This window comes from Myripristis murdjan, chromosome 3 (assembly GCF_902150065.1).
Source record: "Myripristis murdjan chromosome 3, fMyrMur1.1, whole genome shotgun sequence".
Classification (NCBI taxonomy): Eukaryota; Metazoa; Chordata; class Actinopteri; order Holocentriformes; family Holocentridae; genus Myripristis; species Myripristis murdjan.
Window position 1 is genome coordinate 25,464,198 of NC_043982.1, and position 22,083 is coordinate 25,486,280.

The window sequence follows — 22,083 nt, forward strand, 5'->3', positions numbered from 1 at the left end:
TCTCCTCTCTCTGTCTCTTTCTTTCTCTTGGTTTCTTCCTGGAATCCCTGATCCCTGATTCCTCATTTTATTCCCTCAGGTCCTTTGTCATCTTTGGTAGAGTGTCCGACACTTTGGTGTGTCTGGGGAATGGGGTGCAAGGGCTGTGGGGAGGCTGGTTGAAGGGTGTGGAGATACATGAGCAGCACACATGGTGGGAGAAGGTCATTGAAGAGGAGGAAAGAGTGACAGGTCACAAGAGGACATGGATAGAGTAAATCTAATTGGCTGGATCGAGTGACGAAACAGAGACAGCAAAATACAGCTATCAAAGATTGTTAAGTATGTCAACCTCAAATATGAGCATCTATTGGTTATAATCTGTGTCTGAGAGGTTCAAAGTGACAGGAAAGAAAAGACTTCATGTTACAGTTTACCCAAGCAAGAAAGGTGAGATGGGAAAGTGAAGGACGGAAGAGAGAAAATGTATGGTGAGGGCTAGATAGATAAGGGGAATGGATGTGAGGTGAGAGGAAAGGAGAAGAGGAGGAGGGTAGGAGAGAAGTAAAAGAGTGCGAGTCAGGGCAGTGTCTGTCAGGGCAGACAGGTGGCGTTGTGGCAAGTGCTCATCATCTGTAGAGCAGCAGCAGGAAGCCGCAGAGGCCAAGGGTCAGCCAGCTGGCCAATGGAGGCGGAAGAGGTGCTGTCGATCCACCAATCAGAACTGTGGAGATAAGAGGAAACAAGAAAAGAGTCTAAGTCTCACAGTAATGATTTTTTTTTTTTTTTTTTTTTTAAACAGAAAATTGGTTGAACAATTACATGTATTTATGTATGTATTTAGTAACATGTATTTATTACATGTTACTCATACTTTGTTCCTCTTAGCCCACTAAACATGTGGCTGTATATAATTTGTTGAAGATGCATTATTATTAGTATAGTGTTGTGGAATAAGCTCTGATCATTTTCAAGAAGTGGGTTGCCATTGCCTGTGTGTGTGTGTGTGTGTGTGTGTGTGTGTGTGTGTGTGTGTGGTGTGTGTGTGTGTGTGTGTGTGTGTGTGTGTGTGTGTGTGTGTGTGTGTGTTGTAGGTAAGTTGTAAGCACAATCCAGGTCAACTGCATTACTCAAAGTTATTAATTCAGAGCAATTTGGACAATGTTACTCTTATCATTAATCATTTCATTATAATAAAATGTGTCCATTATCACACCATGGAAATGCCCCTAAAATAAATTTCTTAGCAATCAAAGAAGGAAATTCTCTTTTACTTTGTTCCCTTTTTTCATTTCTCACTTTCATAGATTGATCGATGGATGGATAATAACCAGAAAGATCAGTAAATCCTTTTACATGTAATTAAATGCTTTGTTTTGCCATATTGTGAAATCAGACTAACCATGACATTTGCTAAATTGATTATGTACTGTACATGTATATATTTATCTTCTTGCCGTCGGGCCTTCTTTGAGCCTGGGGCTGAGTGAATAAGCACAGGCAGTGTGAAAAAAACACACCCTGGTGTGGCAGAGACCTACAGTACCATGTTAGTCATGAGAAAAGAAGGAGGGGGTTAAAAAAATAAAATAAAAGAGAATTTGTGTTTTATCATTCCTCAGAGAGAGAGGAGAGCGGGTGTAGAAGAAGAAGGAAATGGGTTGTGGGGAAAGGGGAGAAAAAGAGGAAGGAGTCAAAAGAGGGGAAGAGGGAGGAGCAAGGCCGGAAGGTAGGAAAGGAGTGAACGTCAGGGAACGAGATACCCACTGCAGAGACACCGTCATGACAGCTTTGAGATTTTCATTAGAAACAGCTGTTACAACTGATGTCATCATCAATGATCTGTCAAAACATCTTCTCCTTATCTTTATTTTTTTATTTTTTGTGGCAGAATAAAAGTCTAGCAATTGTTTATGCGCAATAAAGTAATTATGTTGTGAAATGTAACAATTTGATTCTAAAATAAAACTGCAGTGTGGTTTCACTGATTAACACAAGTAAATTAGTCTAACGTTTCCCATGTTAAAATCTCTCTCTCTCTCTCTCTCTCTCTCTCTCTCTCTCTATCTCACACACACACACACACACACACACACACACATCCAAAAACACAGTGTTCAGATACTGTACACATGAGCCATTGTACATACAATGCATTCAAGTCACTCTCATACACACACCGCACTATACAAAATCAACAGCAGATTACACATGCAAGCTGCACATGGAATGAGTTTCATAAATAAAAAGCAGGAATTGCATTCAAAAGATCAATATGAATTCATATCAAGGGATCCCTCCTGCAGGCAGAAAATCAATATTCATAATAAAGCTTTTGATCCATACCCACCAGACATGCACGCACACACGCGTGCATGTGCACCCACGCACCCACCCACACACACACACACGGTTAAAAAATAATAGTTGGATGGCATCACATTGAATTGCATTTGTCATTTTGCATCTCTGTCCCCCTCTTCACTCACTCACTCACACACACACACACACACACACACACACACACACACAAACCCATACACACAGACACATAAACCCATACACACAGACACAAACCCATACACACACAGACACACACACACACTTCCTCTTCCAAGGTCTTTTGAAGGAGCAGGAAGTTTATTTTAGTGATTGTGGTAGGCGCACAAGACTACACATCATACATCTATTTACTGTCAGATAATGAAATGGACTTGGAAAGATAATGGATTACTGTGGAGATCTACAGTACATTGTGTGTGTGTGTGTGTCTGTGCATACTATTCTAGATAGCACCTTTGCATAGACAGCGTTTAGTCACTTCATTCCTCCCACATGTTCCCCAGTAAATCAAACCCTCGACACCTAACACCTGAACCAGTGAGCATCTGTCTATTTAGCTGACAATATCCTAACAATCAAATCTGCAGCAGCAGCGACCAAAAACATCCTGCATACACTGCAACCGTCCTCCGGCTGCACTGCACCAGCCTCAGTAGCCCAGTCTTGTTCACAGAGATCATTATTATTATTGTTATTATTACTAAACCTTTATTTTAACAGGTGAAGACACATTGGGATTCAAAATTTCTTTTCCAAGTGTGACATGGCGAATAGGCAGCAGCACACAGATAAAACACAGAGGTGACCATAAAACCATACAAACAAAACATAAGAAAAAAAAAACAAAACAAAAAACAGATTTTGTGAGAGTGAGCCATGTCATAAACTGACAAAGTATTTAAGTTTCAGTTCATTTTGGAGCATGTTAAGTTAAAAGAGGCACAGAACCTAAACCTAAACCTTGGGTTCTGAGGGAGGAGATGATGACCTTGGTGATGTAGCAGCACTCATGGATGGACATGCAGAGGGAGGTCGTCAGAAATTATTTATATTTAATCAGATTTAATAAAATCACATTCAAGAATTCAAGAGTATGTTTTTTACTTCATTGGAGGAGGGTATTGTTTATGGGCCTTTTTGAACGGATTTTCATTAAATGTTTTTTTTTTTCCTTACACCGTTAGATCAACAGACATGATACTACAAATAATTGATTACTATATAACATTTTTGACAGCAGCAACTGCACATCTTGATTTTTTAAACAATCTAAGCCATGAAAAAAAGCTAGAAGTAAAAGACAAATACATCCAAAATAGTCTCGCTGATACTGGGTGACTGAGGATAAGGACGCTTACATTACATTTTCTTTTTTTTTTTTTTTTTTTTAATTCTTCATCCTGGTTCGTTTAGGGATTCTACAGGTTGCGCAATCCATCAGGGACTCTCTGGGATGGGGGGAGTTATCCATATCTGGAAGGAAACCTTGTGAATTTCAACTGACATGCATATAGTTTTGATTTATAATCAAATTCAAAATGCATAAATTGATTGATTCCTTTGAACAGTGGAAACACTTCATGCATTATTTTATTTTATTTTTTTATTTATTTATCGATTTATCCTTTGCTGACCTCCTCAGTCAAAATGTAAAGTTCTTCCACCATCATTGGTTTGAATGCAGTCCAGGTGCTCTAATGGATCTACTGGCCTTGCAGTTCTAATGAACCAATTTCATGTCATGCAGTTTACATGGGAGGTCATAACAGATCAGTAGCAAAAGTAGAGCCAGCTGTGCTCATTACATTATAGTGCATGGTAAATGTTTAGAACGCTCCTTAGAAAATACCCCCATCAGTGTTAGTGAAATCTCCTATCTTTTATTTTTTAAGATCATTTTTTTGGCTTTTCCGCTTTGTCTGACAATCACAGTACAGAGAGGCAGGAAAAGCAGCGGACAGAAAGGGGATGACATGCAGCCAATGACCTGAGGTTGGGACTCAGGACATCAGGACTCAGCCTTGGCAAGTGGTGCGCACTCTACCAGGGCACCTCCCCCAACAAAACTCCTGTCTTTAGACTGATATTTGCCTGATCATTTCTACTATGCTTTTCCCATTGATACTCATGGAGAGGTGGACTTAAACTGGAAACTTGTCATGATGTTAGTCATGCTGAATTTGCGTTGCTGCTCTCAATAGATACGAATTAATGCCCTTAAAGCCAATAATACCTGTGTAAGAGATGCCATTACTGCTGAATTAGATGTACACCAGATGGTCTGCACGTATCAGAGCAGGAGGTACTTTACACTACAGACCCCATTAGGGAATTTTTTGTTGCTGAAATGAATTGTGCTGTCTAAACTGTGTAAAGTTCACTCCACTATTTGTTTACCTTGTCATGCCTATAATATTCAAAAGCCATTGTCTGTTTTCCTTGTTATCAACATTATTTTACCAAGCAAATAAAAAAGGATGACTGTTTAAATTGTATGTTTAGAGATAGTACAGGTGAAATTGAAACCAATGAGTGGATAAGTCTTTATTCTATATTTTCCTATGTTATAATTGGGATTGTTTCTGGGGAATTATAATAATATTAACCTCTACAGCCCAACCAGTCCCATCTGTGGGTTCACTCTTGCTGCACATCTGAGCTCTGATCAAAACAACAGAAAAAAAAAAAAAAAAAAAAGTTTTCTAAATTTGAAACAACGTAAGGGGATATTTAAGGGAAATTTTGAATTTAAGGGGTTCACTCCTGTGCATTTTGATGGAGACTCACTGAACTACCATCTAGGATCACCTCATTTTGAGGATCTCTGTGTTCGGGCAGTAGCCTGTTTTTATAAGTTAAGTCAGCAGGCTGCACTGTCACTTTACAGTAAGAAGGTAATGGGTTCCACTCATGTCTTTGGTATGTAGAGTTGACATGTTGTCCTCAGGTTTGTACACATTTCCTCTCAGTGTTGCAGTTATTAAGGTGGACTGGAAACTCAAAAAAATCACTATAAATGAGAGTATGACACTCCATCTCCCCTGTGCTGGACTGCCTGCCTGTCCAGGGTGTTTCCCTTCCTTTCTCCTAATATGCTGGATCGGCTCCAGCACCCTGTGGTGCTGAATAGGAATAAGATGGTAAAGAAAATGAATGAATAAACAGATTTAGACATTGTATGAGCCTCGATTTTAAGTGGATAAACATCAGCGCATTACTGATGCGTTATCATTTACATATTTGGAAAAGTCTCATTTTTAAACTGGGTTTTCAGCCAGGATTCCTTCAAATATATGCAGCAATGTCATGCTAATGCAACATACACGTACTATAAATACGAGATAGGAGACTTCTCTGGTGGTGCTGCCGCTCTAAGAAAAAAAAAATCTGATAGCTGGAGATAAGGTGGAAAGAGATGAAGATGATGAAAGAAAAGGAGGGCAATAGGGATGAGATGAAGATGGTGAGGAGGGGGATACCCCTTTAATGGAAGAGAGAGGCTGCAGAAAGGAAACAGGCTTACACCCCTACCCTCACCACACACACACACACACACACACACACACAAACCAACACCTGAGCCAGGTTCAGTGCTGTGATTTATGCATGTGGAGTTGTACCAAACATGTCAGAAGCAATCATCCTTCATTTGTGGAGAACCACAGGATAACAGCGTCCCCTGTGCTGTGCTTCCACATACAGTTAACCTGAAGAAAATGTGTGTGTGCATGTGTATGCAAGCATGTGTGTGTGTGTGTGTGACAGGTGTGATGTATCATGCTTCCAGGCTTGCCTACTGTCTCTCCACATCCTGTGAGATGCAGGGAGAAGCAAAGCCTCATGGGAGATGAGAATGGGCTGGCAACACCGCACAACTGCTCTGGCATATGAACATACGGCTTCTAACTCTCTCAACTTCACACTTACACTCACTCACACACACACACACACACACACACACACACACACACACACACACACACACACACACACACACAGCCCTACGACATCGTGCTGATCAAAGCTGCCATTGATGTTACGTGTTGCTTTGTACTTTGTGCATTCAAAAGCTCTGTGTCACTACGAATGTCTGTCTTAACCTATTTGTCACCTAATTAGCTAAATGTATATATAATTTATGTCTGCCTGTTCAGTGAACCATTGCCAGAGTTTCTAAAAGACTTCTCAGTGAGAATAGAAAATTATTGGATATTTTCTATTCTGACAAGTTGCATTCCATACATTTTCTGCTGATGATGTATGAGTAAGGTTTTCTGGACTAATTCTGTTGTTAAAATAGTTAAACAATGCAGCTTGTTTCAAAATCTGCAGCAAAGTCATTTCTTTTAAAACACAGTGCAAACATAGGGCTCTAGTTTCCCGGCGCAGCGCGGGGTGGCGCAGTGAGGCGAACCCCGCGCAGAGCTAGTTTCGACCGGCGAAGCGGGAGAGGCGGACAGTGTCCAAGTTTCGCAGGCGGAGGTTCGCCGAGATGGGAGTGGCGGCGCAGCGGGGGGAGGTGCCGACAGATTCGGCTTGGCGTAGTGACAGTTTCGTGCTAAAAGGCTTCGCCGAGGTGCGCCAAAAGCTCGCCGTCTGAAACCACGTCTACTTTCAGCGCAAGGCGGAGCGGAGCCGGCGCAGTGGAAGTTTGGCTGGCTGGCGCACATCACCAAAACCTCACGATCAGCACAAACGGTGCCAATCTTCTTTGATCTGACATCAGCTGTGACGGGACAGTTGATATGGAGATATATGTATGTGCTGATTGTGATCGTAGCATTGAATAGTGTTTTTTTCGGTATTTATTGCATCGTTCATGTGTCTAACATCCCGGAAGCCTGCCTGTGAGGTTTTGGTGACGTGTCCGCACTGCTCGCCGGTCTCCGCTCCGCGCCTGTCTCCTGAGCTCCGCTCCGCCCGCGGCAATAGACCTCCATGTCAGCTGTGTAAAGTTTCATTACGCCTTCACGCAGCGCATTTTAAAGGCAAGGACAGGGGCTCATTTGATTGGTTACATGTGAATCGGCTGTGTCAAACCCACTCCATGCCTTCTCTCCTCCCCTCCGCCGGTAGGAGGGATGGCGGAGTACTTGCGCCACCGAGAACGGCGTGCCAAACTTGGAAAATCCGCCTGGCCACACCCAGTTGGCGAAGCGCATCTGCGCTACGCCCCCGCCTCGCCTGGTCTGCGAAACTAGAGCCCATAGCCTCTATCTGCATGATCTTGAAAGAAAGCCAGAAAAGAGAGAACCTTAGTAACAGAAGGTTCGACAAATAACATTACTCATTCTACTCGTACCTGCCAAATCAAAATAAATAAATAAATAAATAAATAAATAAATAAAATTCTAATTGTCAGGTAGTTTTGCATCAGATGCTCGGAAATGAGGCACAGTGGGTTGCTTTGAGTAGCTACTTAAGTCTGAATGAGTTAAATTAACTGTGATAATAAAGTTCATCAGGATTAAATCACATAGAATATATATTTACAACCAAATAATGCAACTGCATCCAGAATGATGCACTCATGAATGGATCTCTCTCAGCAAATTTGAGGTGACCAACCTCAGAAAACTTTCAAGAACGGAGTGAAGCTGAAGAACACATAGTTATGATGTGGTTTTAAACTTTTATTTTGTTGGTACTATCTATGTATGAGGAGATACAACTTTTACAGTATTTAATATTACCACAAATGTCAGCTGAAGTCATCAACTCTGATTCTTACTGTGACTTCCATGACTGAACCATATCATTCTAACAGTGATCATCATGCTGCTTCTGACATTTTATGTATTGCATTGAGATTTGCATAATGTAAATGCATAATGCCTATGTTTAATCTGCTCTCCAGTCTAGCACTGTCTCTCTTTCTTGCACTGCATGTGAGATCCTGTGCATCCCTGTGTGTTGTAAGTAGTATATGTAATTTGATTTGCATTTTTCACTTATTTATGTTAAATTGTTTTTATTATATATGACAAAGTTTAATGGATTTAATTTCTTATCCCAGTGCTCATTTTACCTCACAAACTCCATGATGGCGAAATCTTAAATTCAAGACAGATTTGTGTTTCTTACAGTGGCGACGACTGTTCAATCTCCGGCCTGATAATTAGGCTACCCATCTGTCTCCACTGTATGCCTCCTCCTGCACAAGCCTGCAGGACTCTCTCTCTCTCTCTCTCTCTCTCTCTCTCTCTCTCTCACTCTCTCTCCCTCTCTCTCTCTCTCTCTCTCTCTCTCTCCCTCTCTCTCTCTCTCTCTCTTACACACACACACACACACACACACACACACACAGCGGAGGAGCTTTCTTCTTCCTGTTTACACCCTCATCTATTATTCACTCTATCCGTCAGCATCTTTATGCGCACATATGTGTACGTGTGTGCACAGACACTATTACACACACACACACACACACACACACATACACACACACACACACACACAGAGCCACTGTACAGACACCACACATTGGGGGTTTGAGAAGGTAAAGGTGACTTGTTAATAATTCAGTTTCTCATTTTGCTGTTTTGTGTTGTTTTCTGTGCCTGTAATATTTTCTGTGTGGTCAATCCTGGCGATAAAAAATGAACAAAGCCTTCTAGGTTGTCACCACATGTTGCTTGTTGGCTCACTGCATAAAATATAGTTGATATAAACCGGTGGTGGACAAAGTGCACAACCCCATTACTTCAGCCAAAGTATAGATGCTACTTTTACTTGAGTTAAAAGAACTGGAGTGCCTAAGTTTTCAGAGGTACTTCTTTTTTTTTTTTATGTCAGTGCAGTGTATTTACAGAACATGGTAACTCTCTGAAACCACTGAATGAATGCACTGACTTGCTCGTAGAACCACTATATAAACACAAATATACTTACCACCACTGGGTTAGTTTATTTGCACTTTGCTAACAAAATGGATCGGATGCATTTTATTTTACTTTGTCTCGCTTGTACTTGCATCACAGAGCTAGATGCCGCAGCTTTTAAAAGCTTACAGCTTTTACATCAAACCCAGGTGACAGCGGGTACTGTGATTGTTTTTTGTTCTTTGAGGAACACAGCGTGTAGCCAATGGCATTTTAGGAAAGAAAAAAAAAAAAAAATCAAATCAAAAACAGCTGACTTCCAAGCTATGCTTAAAAGTATCGAGTAACAGGATCCTTAGAAATATAGTGAAGTGAAATGTTACACGTTACCAAAAACGAATGACAAAAACATACTTGAAAGAACAGATTTACAAAAAAATTACCTGAATATATTACTCAAGTAATAAATAGTTTAAAAAACACTTGAAACAAATACCAAGGCACTCATCTTAGAAACAATAAAATGCCTTTATTAAGTTAAGGGCCAAACATGGTAAAAGGTCACTTCGACGTGTACCATGTTTGGCCCTTAACTTAATAAAGGCATTTTATTTTTTCTAAGATGAGTGCCTTGGTATTTGTTTCAAGTGTTTTTTATGGACCCAGCCCTTAACCAAAGAGCACCATCTTAACAAAAAGAAGTAGTTCCAGGCAGCACTCCTACTCTTTGGCCTTTTTAATAAATACTTCAGTTTAGTTTAGTTTAGTTTAGTTTAGTTTAGTTTAGTTTAGTTTAGTTTAGTTTAGTTTAGCTTGATTACTGGCAACAGATACTATATAGTTAGAGTCAATGCCAGGATCAAAATGGATCAGAACAGAATAGCAGGGTAAACAGATGTTACTAATGACATTAAGACTGTGTAACATTTAAATGCAGCAGAGCCTTTCCACTGTGTCAGTAAGCACAACACTAGGACCCTGACTCTGTTAGACCTAAATGGAACATAACATTAATTAATAACATTAATAAAACTTGTGTTTACCTGCTACTCCTGTCAACATATCTGCTGTGAAAAGGGTCTATTGATGTGAAGAGACACTAAAGACCGACACATGTTCAGGGGTTATAAATGTTGTTATAGCACCAGTAAACCAGTGTTTACCAGTTAACAATTTATGTATAACTATAGTTGAAATATCTGAAATATCCAAACATTACATCTCATGGAGGCACTGTTTTTGAAATGGTGAGATGTTTTTGCAAGTGACTCTTTTACACACTGGCAACTGTTAACATGTTAACTGGTAAAATGAAGTGGTAAGTCAAATTGCTTGGCTGAACAACGGAAAAAGGTAGATTAAGAATTGTGACTGTCAGATAATCATATTAACAAGTTACATAGTTTTAAAGTTCAGTTCACATAAAGAGTCAGTGTCCTCATTCCACCTACCAGTGATGACTGCATTTGCCAACTGGCTGCTGTGCATGTCTGTCTGTGTGTGTAGAGACAGTGAGAGCATGATAGAGGCTACTATGAGAATTTAATGATGTTCTTGTGTGTGAGTGTGTGTGTGTGTGTGTGTGTGTGTGTGTACACAACACTTGGCTGGCAGGGGGAAGCACTCACTGTGGCTAAACTATTGGAGCTGTACTCTAGACTCTCCCTCTCTCCCTCTCATTCTCCTCCCTCCTCAGGCTCTTGGACTCTTAACATGCCTTGTCTCTCCCTCTCTCCCCCTCTGTCGCTCTCTCTGACACACACAAACACACACATAGACACACACACTTGCATCATGCACACTTTCCCTCATGCTCTGCCTCACTCTGCTTCGCTGTCTCTCTTTCTCTCCCTCTCTCTCTCCTCGGCCTTAGGCTCTTGGACTCTTTCTCTCTGCATAGAAACATACTCAGATATTAGATCAAATGACATTAGTGAATTAGTTTGGTTTGACTTGGTGTCTAGCTCTTGGCTAGCAGTAATGTGGAGAATGTGTGGTCAGTTTATGGAGTAATGACCAATGACCTGGTGGACAGATGCCGAAAGGCACTGTTGGATTCTGGGGCATCTTTCTTTTTTTGCTCCATCTCTCTCTCACTCTCCCACCTATTTCTCCTAGACATCGCCTTCTCTCAACCTAACTCTCCCTTTTCCACTCCCTCTGTTTCTCTATTTATTTTTTCATTTTCTGGCCCCACACACTGACATATTTTCCTCCTCTTTCTTCTCCGCCTGCCATATTTACACAGCTCCCAAACACGAAAGAGGAAATTTACTTCTCTCTTTCTCTCATTCCTTTCTTTTCTCATCACTGTCTCTCTAATCCCAACACGAGTGCCCTTCTCAGCCCCTCTGTTCAGTTCAGCTGGATTCAGTCCAGTTTAACTCAGTTCAATTCTGCTTCTTTAGCTCTTAGCAAGTGTTTTTTTTTTTTTTTTAAAGATGAGTGCTGAATAAAAGAAAAGCTGCCTTCAGACCATTAACAAATCTCGCTGTCTATGTTTGCACATCCATAGAGAGAAATAGCTTAAGTGTCAATTCAGTGATGTCCCGGTGTGTGTATTTCCGTACATATCTTCAATTTTTATTCAATTTTTTTTTTTTTTTTGGAGGGTCATCTTACCCGTGCTGGCCACTGAGGTCTCTTGCTTACACTTCCCCATGGTGATGGACACGTCGTCAATGGCAATGTCCCCCTCAAAGCTTGGGCCTCGAATTCCCTCAAACACAATCTGTTTAGGGGAGAGACAGAGAGAGAGAAAGATCAACACTGAGTTAGTGTATCTGACAGAGTCCAAGGGGACTATTGAAGAAAAGCTGTCACCTCCAGCGTTAACTAATGAGGATTTTTGTTTCAATAAAACACAGCATCTGTTTGCCCATTCTGTGGGTGATCTCTTACTTTTTCCTACTTAAATCAGCATCATCTCACCATTTTCCTGCCTAAGTTGTACAGTGCAGAAGGGACGTTTCAGCAAAACACTGATCTTCAAGTGAGATTTGACTCCAGCCTGACTGATCAAAGCTGCAGATGCTGCACAAGCAATGGAGCATCACATTAATTCAGACAGAGCACTGAAGTCTGCAAGCATCACGGCTGATCAGCGAAGAGGCAAGCTGTTTTTCTAAGACATGTTCATCAAAAGTCAAATTCAGTAACGTGTGAATGATATATGGTCAAACAACAAAGTCAGGAAGACACTGTGTATTCAAATCCAAATACTGTCTGTTGACTGCATTTGTAACTGGCACCCAAATTAACAGCCCTCTGGTGAATGACCATACTGTAGTCTCTGTTGAATTTTTTTCCTCCATCTAACCCATGCAAATCCAGACCTTGGTGATGAATACCTCTCTTCACAGAATAAATTCTTTGTTCCCCACACAGGGATTATTATTGTCATATAATATTTTGAAACAAATCTGAATTCAGTTTTATCTTTGGCTACTATATGGCAAAACCCTCACCGCTGAATTAGCTAAATTATCAGCTACTCTACCCCTGAGAAAAATAATAATAATAAAAAAAAGATGTTAGAGAAAAAGATGCAATTACTGTATTTCCTCAAATAAAATACAGTACTCAATTAAAAGCTGGGTCTCCAATAATGGCCAGGGGAGAGTTCAACATGAACAGATAAAGACCAGGCCCCAAATACAGGCACTGGGTAAAAACAAGGTTGATTAAATGCCTGATATAATAGTGTGGCGAGCTGTATTATCTCTGGCATGATGACACTGCTTTTATACCTTTGGCATCAAGCCTTTTATTTTGCAACAGCATGAAACAGGACACAAGCAGGAGGGTAGTAAAACATTCACAAATACAGTAACACTCACAGGCCACCAATAATGCACAAGTATTACTAGAATTAATAACTCAACACAATACAATACACCTACAATTCTTCTAGACACAGTGGGAAAACAAATTGAACGACGATGAACGACGGGGCTAGGCAATGGTCCACCGCCCCAAGGCATATAGCTCTGCCCACATACCCACAACACGCTATTATAATGTACATGTCCTTTAATTTAATAAATTCAACAATATAATCATGGTATTGTCAGCACCTCCTTGTTCAGTCCTCCTGTCTCAGTCAAACTGTTTTGGAGTAACATACAAGATCGCAGTAGCTACATTTGAAGTACCACATGGAGCTGTACAAGTCATAGAAATTTCCACTACACCCTAGACCCTGCAAATATTTCACAATAAAAGCCTTGCAAATATACTTATCAAAGAGAGGGAGCTAGAAAGAAGTAAGTGTCAAGTGTAGGAAGTTGGAGGGCCAGCATATGTTTAATAGATCCTACCAAGTTTATAAGAAATCTCTTCTTATCTTTCTAGAGTGGACTTGCAGAGTTAATTATGTGAGGAGACAGTTTTTGCTTGCTTGTTTTCTTTTGAGACAGGTTGAGGCTGGCAAAGTCCTAATAAGCTAGAGCAAAGAGAAACAGATAACTCATTCCAGTAATCTGAGATGAAAATGGAAGATTTCAATGTCATGCAACGATAATGTCGTGGTCTTTTCATATGCCTGTAGCATATGGAATGCCGTAAAAGGCTAAGGAAATGGGTGACCCTTTTGAGCATTTTGATCTGTCCACAGTCAATCAAATGGATAAAGAGGAACTGGATATGTGAAGGCAATTCACTTCCTTATATTCAATATCATTCTTTAGAGAGATAGGTTAGTAAGACATCTAGTGTGCAGGTAAAGTAATTCACACAGAAGATAATGCCCATGAAAGACTGACCTATTATTGGTGGAAACGAACCTAAAGTAAAAGTGGATCTACAAAGTGTGAATCTCCATTAATGCAATTTTATACTGCATATGCATGTGGATGACATATTGCTCATCCTTAGTAGACCAATATCTTCTCTACCAGCAGTTCTTAAATTAATTAACACCTTTGGAAGATTCTCAGGCTTACAAGATTAAGTGGAATAAAAGAGAACCAAATCTACTCAATTCCTATACTTTTAGGTCTGATCTTGGAGTTCTTGCATATGCGTGTATCTATGGGTGTGGGTGTGCATGGGCATTTAAATGCATATATGTACAGTACAGGCCAAAAGTTTGGACACACCTTCTCATTCAATGTGTTTTCTTTATTTTCATGACTATTTACATTATAGATTCTCACTGAAGGAATCAAAACTATGAATGAACACGTGGAGTTATGTACTTAATAAAAAAAAAAAAGGTGAAATAACTGAAAACATGTTTTATATTCTAGTTTCTTCAAAATAGCCACCCTTTGCTCTGATTACTGCTTTGCACACTCTTGGCATTCTCTCGATGAGCTTCAAGAGGTAGTCACCTGAAATGGTTTTCACTTCACAGGTGTGCCTTATCAGGGTTAATTAGTGGAATTTCTTGCTTTATCAATGGGGTTGGGACCATCAGTTGTGTTGTGCAGAAGTCAGATTACTACACAGCCGACAGCCCTATTGGACAACTGTTGAAATTCATATTATGGCAAGAACCAATCAGCTAACTAAAGAAAAACGAGTGGCCATCATTACTTTAAGAAATGAAGGTCAGTCAGTCTGGAAAATTGCAAAAACTTTAAATGTGTCCCCAAGTGGAGTCGCAAAAACCATCAAGCGCTACAACGAAACTGGCACACATGAGGACCGACCCAGGAAAGGAAGACCAAGAGTCACCTCTGCTTCTGAGGACAAGTTCATCCGAGTCACCAGCCTCAGAAATCGCAAGTTAACAGCAGCTCAGATCAGAGACCAGATAAATGCCACACAGAGTTCTAGCAGCAGACCTATCTCTAGAACAACTGTTAAGAGGAGACTGCGCGAATCAGGCCTTCATGATCAAATAGCTGCTAGGAAACCACTGCTAAGGAGAGGCAACAAGCAGAAGAGATTTGTTTGGGCCAAGAAACACAAGGAATGGACATTAGACTAGTGGAAATCTGTGCTTTGGTCTGATGAGTCCAAGTTTGAGATCTTTGGTTCCAACCGCCGTGTCTTTGTGAGACGCAGAAAAGGTGAACGGATGGATTCCACATGCCTGGTTCCCAATGTGAAGCATGGAGGAGGAGGTGTGATGGTGTGGGGGTGTTTTCCTGGTGACACTGTTGGGGATTTATTCAAAATTGAAGGCACACTGAACCAGCATGGCTACCACAGCATCCTGCAGCGACATGCCATCCCATCCGGTTTGCGTTTAGTTGGACGATCGTTTATTTTTCAACAGGACAATGACCCCAAACACACCTCCAGGCTGTGTAAGGGCTATTTGACCAAAAAGGAGAGTGATGGAGTGCTGCGGCAGATGACCTGGCCTCCACAGTCACCGGACCTGAACCCAATCCAGATGGTTTGGGGTGAGCTGGACCGCAGAGTGAAGGCAAAGGGGCCAACAAGTGCTAAACACCTCAAACTCCTTCAAGACTGTTGGAAAACCATTTCAGGTGACTACCTCTTGAAGCTCATCGAGAGAATGCCAAGAGTGTGCAAAGCAGTAATCAAAGCAAAGGGTGGCTAGAAACTAGAATATAAAAGATGTTTTCAGTTATTTCACCTTTTTTTGTTAAGTACATAACTCCACGTGTTCATTCATAGTTTTGATTCCTTCAGTTAGAAACTACAATGTAAATAGTCATGAAAATAAAGAAAACACATTGAATGAGAAGGTGTGTCCAAACTTTTGGCCTGTACTGTACATGTATGCCTATACATATCTATCACATCTTTGCAGTTACGTGTGTATGTATGTACATGTTGTTAAGACACGCAGATAGGTCAATGTGAAAAGTTGCCTCTTTAAGAAATGAGATTCTTTTTATTTTGCTATCTTCCTGTAGAAGGAGGCAGAGCTCTCACAGTTGACTTCTCTATGCCATAAGTGTAAGGGCTTGACGGAGCGGCGGGTCTGATCTAAAGAGCAACGTTCCCTTTCAAATGTGAACAGCGCTAGAGCTCAATTCACTGTGGGGTCAACTCTCCCTTTCTAACAGGTCGGCCTGTAGCTGAATGCTTGAGATTTCCCTCTTGTTTTTTTTGTTTTTTTTTCTTTCTTTCTTTCTTCTGAGAGGAGGACAAGCACTGTGGATGATGGAAGGAGAGAGTCAGGAGAAAAAAAAGTCATTGCTTAAATACTTTTTAAAAGCAGAATGTATAAGCAAGTATATATTTCAAATGATTAGCAATAAACTGGCTCTTAATATATCTTGTATATTTAACTTCTCAACCACACAAGATTGATTAAATCATCTCAAACCAATTACTTAAAATCAAATACACAATAAAAAGTAAATGATCAAATAAGAAATATATGCAGTGAAAATCAAACAAGTAGAAAATGTAACCAAACATCAAAACGTCATATCAGTCAGTTGGAAAGTTGAGAGCCAAAAATTCACAGATTCAACCTCTTGCCTGATTCAACAATGCAGATATACATATTTTTCTATATACACAGTCATGATTTTTATCTGGTGGCAAGGACAGAAATTAAATCACATGTTCCAATGCCACCTTTAAAACACTGAAAAACAGTTAACACATAGGGGCTTTAAAATATGAATTTTAAAAAAAAATTCAGACAAACAACAAACCAAGCTTCAGAGAACCATGCAGTGTACAGTATTAAGTGTGCATAAATTGCATTCTCATCCCATTATCACCTGTGGACCCACAGCAAAACTGATCTGGAAACTCAAATAAAAACTTTCCAGGCGACTTCCCCATTTTCGCCACCAGCCATCTGGTTTTGATTGACAGCCTAATTACTGTGGCGTACCGAGGCGCCCAAAGCCCATCGCACCCAGCTAATCAAAAACCAAGCGTATACCGTCTGGAATTTGAGGAAAAAAACAAACAAGGAAAGTTTGTTGCTGCAAAATAACAACAACAAAAAACAACAGTCTCTGTTGTAGTTGGTATTTGCCTTGTGGGGAAAGTATACATAATTCTTCCTCATAACCTTGACTTCTACAGTTGGGTAACCCTTGAGCAAGGCACTGAATCCCCATGTTGTTAGATGTGCTTACAGATGAGGGTGACTGGCTGTGGTTTGTGCTAGGTGTGACTTTGTGCGGGTAGAGGAGAGGGAAGTGGCGGTGGTCGAGGGCAGGTATACATGATTGGAGTGAGTGCTGCCTTTAAAAACACCACTTGTTAATATCAAAGTGCTGTGGTAACACCGTGCTGTAACTCAAAGAATCACTGTATAAAATGTTATACAATGTGTCAACCTAGACACTAACAGTCAGAAAATCACTGAACTACTTCCTGGTATGTGGATGTATTGCCAGAGACAGGAAAGAAACAAAACCGTGCAATCATTAGCCACTTCTGTCATCAGCTGTGGCGGAAAAAGCAGACATTGGCGCTCAGAGTGAATGGGGTTGGATGGTATTATTTCTTTTACCAATGAAAGTGCATGAGGCGTATGTGCTTGAGCAACATAGCTGAAATGTATTTTACCTTATAGCAACATGACGTGTGCAACTCAGAATGTCATTTTGCAGATCTTTTCAACAAAACTCACATAATCTCTTCATGGACCACAGGACTTCAACGGCTACAAAGGTACTAAAACAAAACAAAACAAAACAAAACAAAACAAACAAACAAAAAAAACAACGGCTACTGATTGGAATCAGAAAGCCTGTTTTTAAATTTTTCGGTATTTGTTTTTCCTTGTAAGAAATGCACAGTAGCTACGTAATATTTAATTAATTATTTATTTAATTAAATATAATGCAACCTGTTTATTAATTGATACAAAGTAATACAATTATGAGTAGGAATAGCTAATATTATCGACATAATTGAAGTCTATGCAGTCTATGAGCAGCATGTAAATCATGTGTTGTTGCATGACTTCAATACTTTCCTGCCTGGTGGATGAGTGTGTGTTGCATGTTTATTTAGTAGGACTCTGCACCCTCTAAACAGTGTTCAAATTTCCCTAAGCAGAAAAAGCATTACGCACACACACCAACCAATGAACACACAGAGCCTGTCTCCTATAGAGGTACTCCTGTGCACTTCATAACATATGCAAGTCAAGATGCAGGCATATTTTTTTCCCTCACTTTTTTCTCTTTCCCTTGAGGATAGGGAAACACAAGAGGAGGCAAACACAAGAGAAGTGCCACCTATTTCCCACTTGCTTTCTAATTTAGTCCCAGAGTGAGGGATCTTCTTTGAATGGAAAAATAAAATAATTAGAAGAACCTTGAAAGTGACTGGGTGCTGCGGAGGGGAGAAGGAAAAAAATGCAGCACCACAGTCTGGATGGTTATTGCTGGTCGGCTCATTTGTATAAAGGGGTTACATGATTTGTTAGGCAGAGAGGGGCTGTGAGCGGAATGCAGGGGCAGTGGAGGGAAAAGGCTAATTGGTCAAAGGGCCATGGTGATTTAATTTATAGGTGCTACAACACTGTGTCTGTGCCCACACACACACACACACACACACACATACAAATGCAGCAGCTGTGGTTAACATTTTGTTTTATTCATATACTCCTTCCCTCCATTCTCTGTATAAATTTCTGTCCCTAATAGGACCAGCTCAGTACAATGCAGAATAGCCTATAGCCAGTCTGGCACACGCACACTCACACGCACGCACGCACGCACGCACGCACGCACGCAAGTTAAGTATGCGTGTGCACCTGCGAGTATGTCTGCATTACACAAGTCAAAACCACAACACCAGATTGTTGTATAATTAAAGACTATGAGAAAAATAATTGGCAGAAGGAAGCCCAGAGACTTACACTGGCCCTAGCATACAAATACACAACAAGAGCACTGTAGACGACTACAGAAGATCATTTCAACAAAGATATTGAAAAAAAATGGCAGAAAGCAGTGCAACACAGGCTGGAAAGACACAGGAAACAGTGTAGTGTGTGCCCTTTCACTTAATATTCACTGCTGACAGATGCAAGTTCAAGCTGAGAGGTAGTGCGCCTATGCCAACATTGCCTCCCACTCACATATTACTGTGAGTGCCAACAGGCCTGCTGTGCACTACGTGCCGTTTTTCCCAGTACACACATTATTGGGTGTAAACCTGCAAAGTTATAGCTAGTCCTCAACATAGCAGCACAATACACAATTTCACAATTTGTAGTTTCAAAGTTCCAGTGAGCTACTCAATAAAATAATCTGGGGCAAGTCGTTGACTTAATCTGCTGGAAAGCACACTCTAAAGTCTTCAGGATATAATTCCAGGTTGTGCTATGCTGATTTATCTCTAGCAACTGTTACACCTGTTATTTTTTCACTGGGAAAGACAGATTGCAAAAGCTCTTTGTTAAAAACCATCTACATAATTTTCCACAGACATGTCATTGACAAAAGGATTACGATAATAATTATGTGCATTTATGCATGTGCATATGTACAGATGGAAAGGCATGTGTGTATCTTAGAAGGAAAGAACAAAGTGGAAAATAGAGAGAGAGAAGGAAAGAGAGAAAAAGAAAGAGAGCGAGACAGAGAGAGCGTTTGCGTTCATCAAAGGATGTGCAGTGAAGTGTCAGGTTGAAGCTGTGAATGAGACTTTTTGTTGAGCCTTGTAACCTTTAATGTTCCCATTGATGTGCTGTCCACATACCAGAGGGGACACAGGAGAGAGAGAGAGAGAGAGAGAGAGAGAGAGAGAGAGAGAGAGAGAGAGATACCAGTTCAGAGCTAAGTTGGTACAGTAGGTGGAGAAATGTGGGTTGGCCTGGTTTCCAACAAGCCCCCCAGGCACCCGACACTGCGAGGAACACAGATGGCCTCTGGGTAATCCACAGAGGAGTGAGCTGGGACACAAATAATCTCCACCACAATATTCCATCTCTCATCTCGCAACTCAACTGATTTTACATTTATGCACAATTTCGCTTGATATGATGATCTCAGTGATTGCATCAAGGCCAGTTACTTGTCTTGTAAAATGAAAAAAAAAAAAACATTGTGGTTGTTTCAGATGGTGCGCAGGCATGTGATGGTCATGCAATTCAGAAGTCAGACAGATGGCGGTTTGATGCTGCAGTTAAAAAGGTATTCCTTAACATTAAAAAAAATCCAAAACAAAATACTATTACTAATACTAACACTAATACTATTAGTACTACAAATCATAATTAAAAATAAAATTCAATCTAAACACCAGTTAATGCCCAAACATGATTTAAGCAAATATGAGAGCAAATCCTCTAAGTACCATAATGTGAAATGGCAAGTCCCTTTTCATGAATCCATAACCTGAATACTCATGAACAACAAACAGGAATCACAGCCAACAGGCAATAAACTTACAGTATAAACTCAGGTGCGATCTTACTGGCTGGCCTTGCTGCTGTTTACAATAAATATCTTGCATTAATGCACACCACAGGCTTGGCCACAGCTCTTGACAGCTCTTACAGAGGTGCGCTGGAAAGTTGTTCCTCTCACAGACTTCATTACTTTTGTTGGATGGAGCACAAACAGAAAAGGAAGAGACAGGTGGCAGCACCACAAAGGTATATGCAGTCACAGGGAGCTGTGCATAGGATTAGGAAGTTCATGTTCTCAAGGGACATGCTCTCAACATGAAGCAGGAATGAATGCAACAAGCTGCAATTTGCATTCACAGACACCCTTACAGTCTGCAGGACCAATTAACATCTACTGCAATAAACAATCCCAAGGGAATTAAAGTGAATTAGAAAATCACAAGAATCTACTAATTAGCAGCTTATTTATTTATTTGTTTATTTGGTGTGTGTGTGTGTGTGTGTGTGTGTGTGTGTGTGTGTGTGTGTGTGTGTGTGTGTGTGTGGTGGGGGGGGTTATGGTTCTGTAAAGTCCATCTATCTGTCTTTCTATCAGGGGGTGTAACAGTTTAATAAACCCACGGTCTGGTTTGTATTGTGGTTTTTGGGTCACAATTTTGTTTTTGGTTCAGTTTGTTTTGTACATTAGGGAAAAAAAAAAAAAAAAACACTACCATTTCCAGTGTTCTCTTAAGTTTGTCCTATTTTTACAAATAACCTCTATCATTCAGAGATTTAAGATAACACTATGAGATCACAAATATTCTTTCAAAGGCAAAACTCTAGTTAGACTATTTAAAACAAACATAAAAGTACTTTCAGAGTTAATTCATTAGCTAAGTGTGTGGTTAAATGGCTTTAATACAGCGGATGTGTCTGTAACACTGCACTTTGTAGGGTGTGTCGCATATTGAGCTTTTTTTATGGTTTGGTTTTGCACCATTTTGAACAGTTCATTTTTTATGGTTCAGCTCCAGAGCAATTCAGCTGCTGAAATTGTGGTACAAAAACACATCAAAGTACGACACGTTCACACTGCACTGTGGAAAATGTGGGAAAAAGACATGACAGTTATAACAAAGCATATGTGGATTGTGCCTGACCTTAATGCAATGTTCTCACCCTATCATAATCCAAATGATGCCATATACAGAGTATAGTACGGCACTGAAACTGACACACTATTTGGATGCTGTTTAGTTTCCACAGGCTGTCAGATCTTGGATCTGCACTTCTCAGCAGAGTAATGCCAACCCACTTCCTTGGCCTCGGCAGCCAGAACACGATCCCTGGGCATCTGTGGCCATCTCACTGGACTCGCTGGTTTGGGTAGGACACTGGCCTTGAAGGATTTAAATGACCAACAATGACTATATCCTCCTCCATACCAATTGCTATGAAGTGTCTGAGGTTGAGTGAGCCTTAGGATTGGCAAATTGGATTTAGAAAAGCCATTGCTCACAATTTCAACTTGTAAAAAATAAGATAAACAACAGAACATGACAACCATGTCAGGTAATTCCCATTGTCAACAGCAGGCCAATAAGTCATTATTATTGATTGTAAGGAAAGAAATCCAGCTGTTCTTTAAAGTGAAAGAGGGATGGGTGGAGATGGGCAGCTGGGAGAGCAGAAACAGAT

The 22,083-nt window shown here is 40.4% G+C and overlaps 1 protein-coding gene across 1 annotated transcript in view; it reads right to left on the reverse strand.

Annotated features, from left to right (window-relative positions):
• Positions 1-608: 608 nt before the first annotated feature.
• The window catches only part of mdga1 (MAM domain containing glycosylphosphatidylinositol anchor 1), a 237,420-nt gene continuing 215,945 nt past the window's right edge, over positions 609-22,083 (reverse strand). The window contains 2 exon segments of the mRNA XM_030044457.1: positions 609-703; positions 11,766-11,874. Coding sequence (XP_029900317.1) covers positions 609-703; positions 11,766-11,874 — 204 coding nt within the window.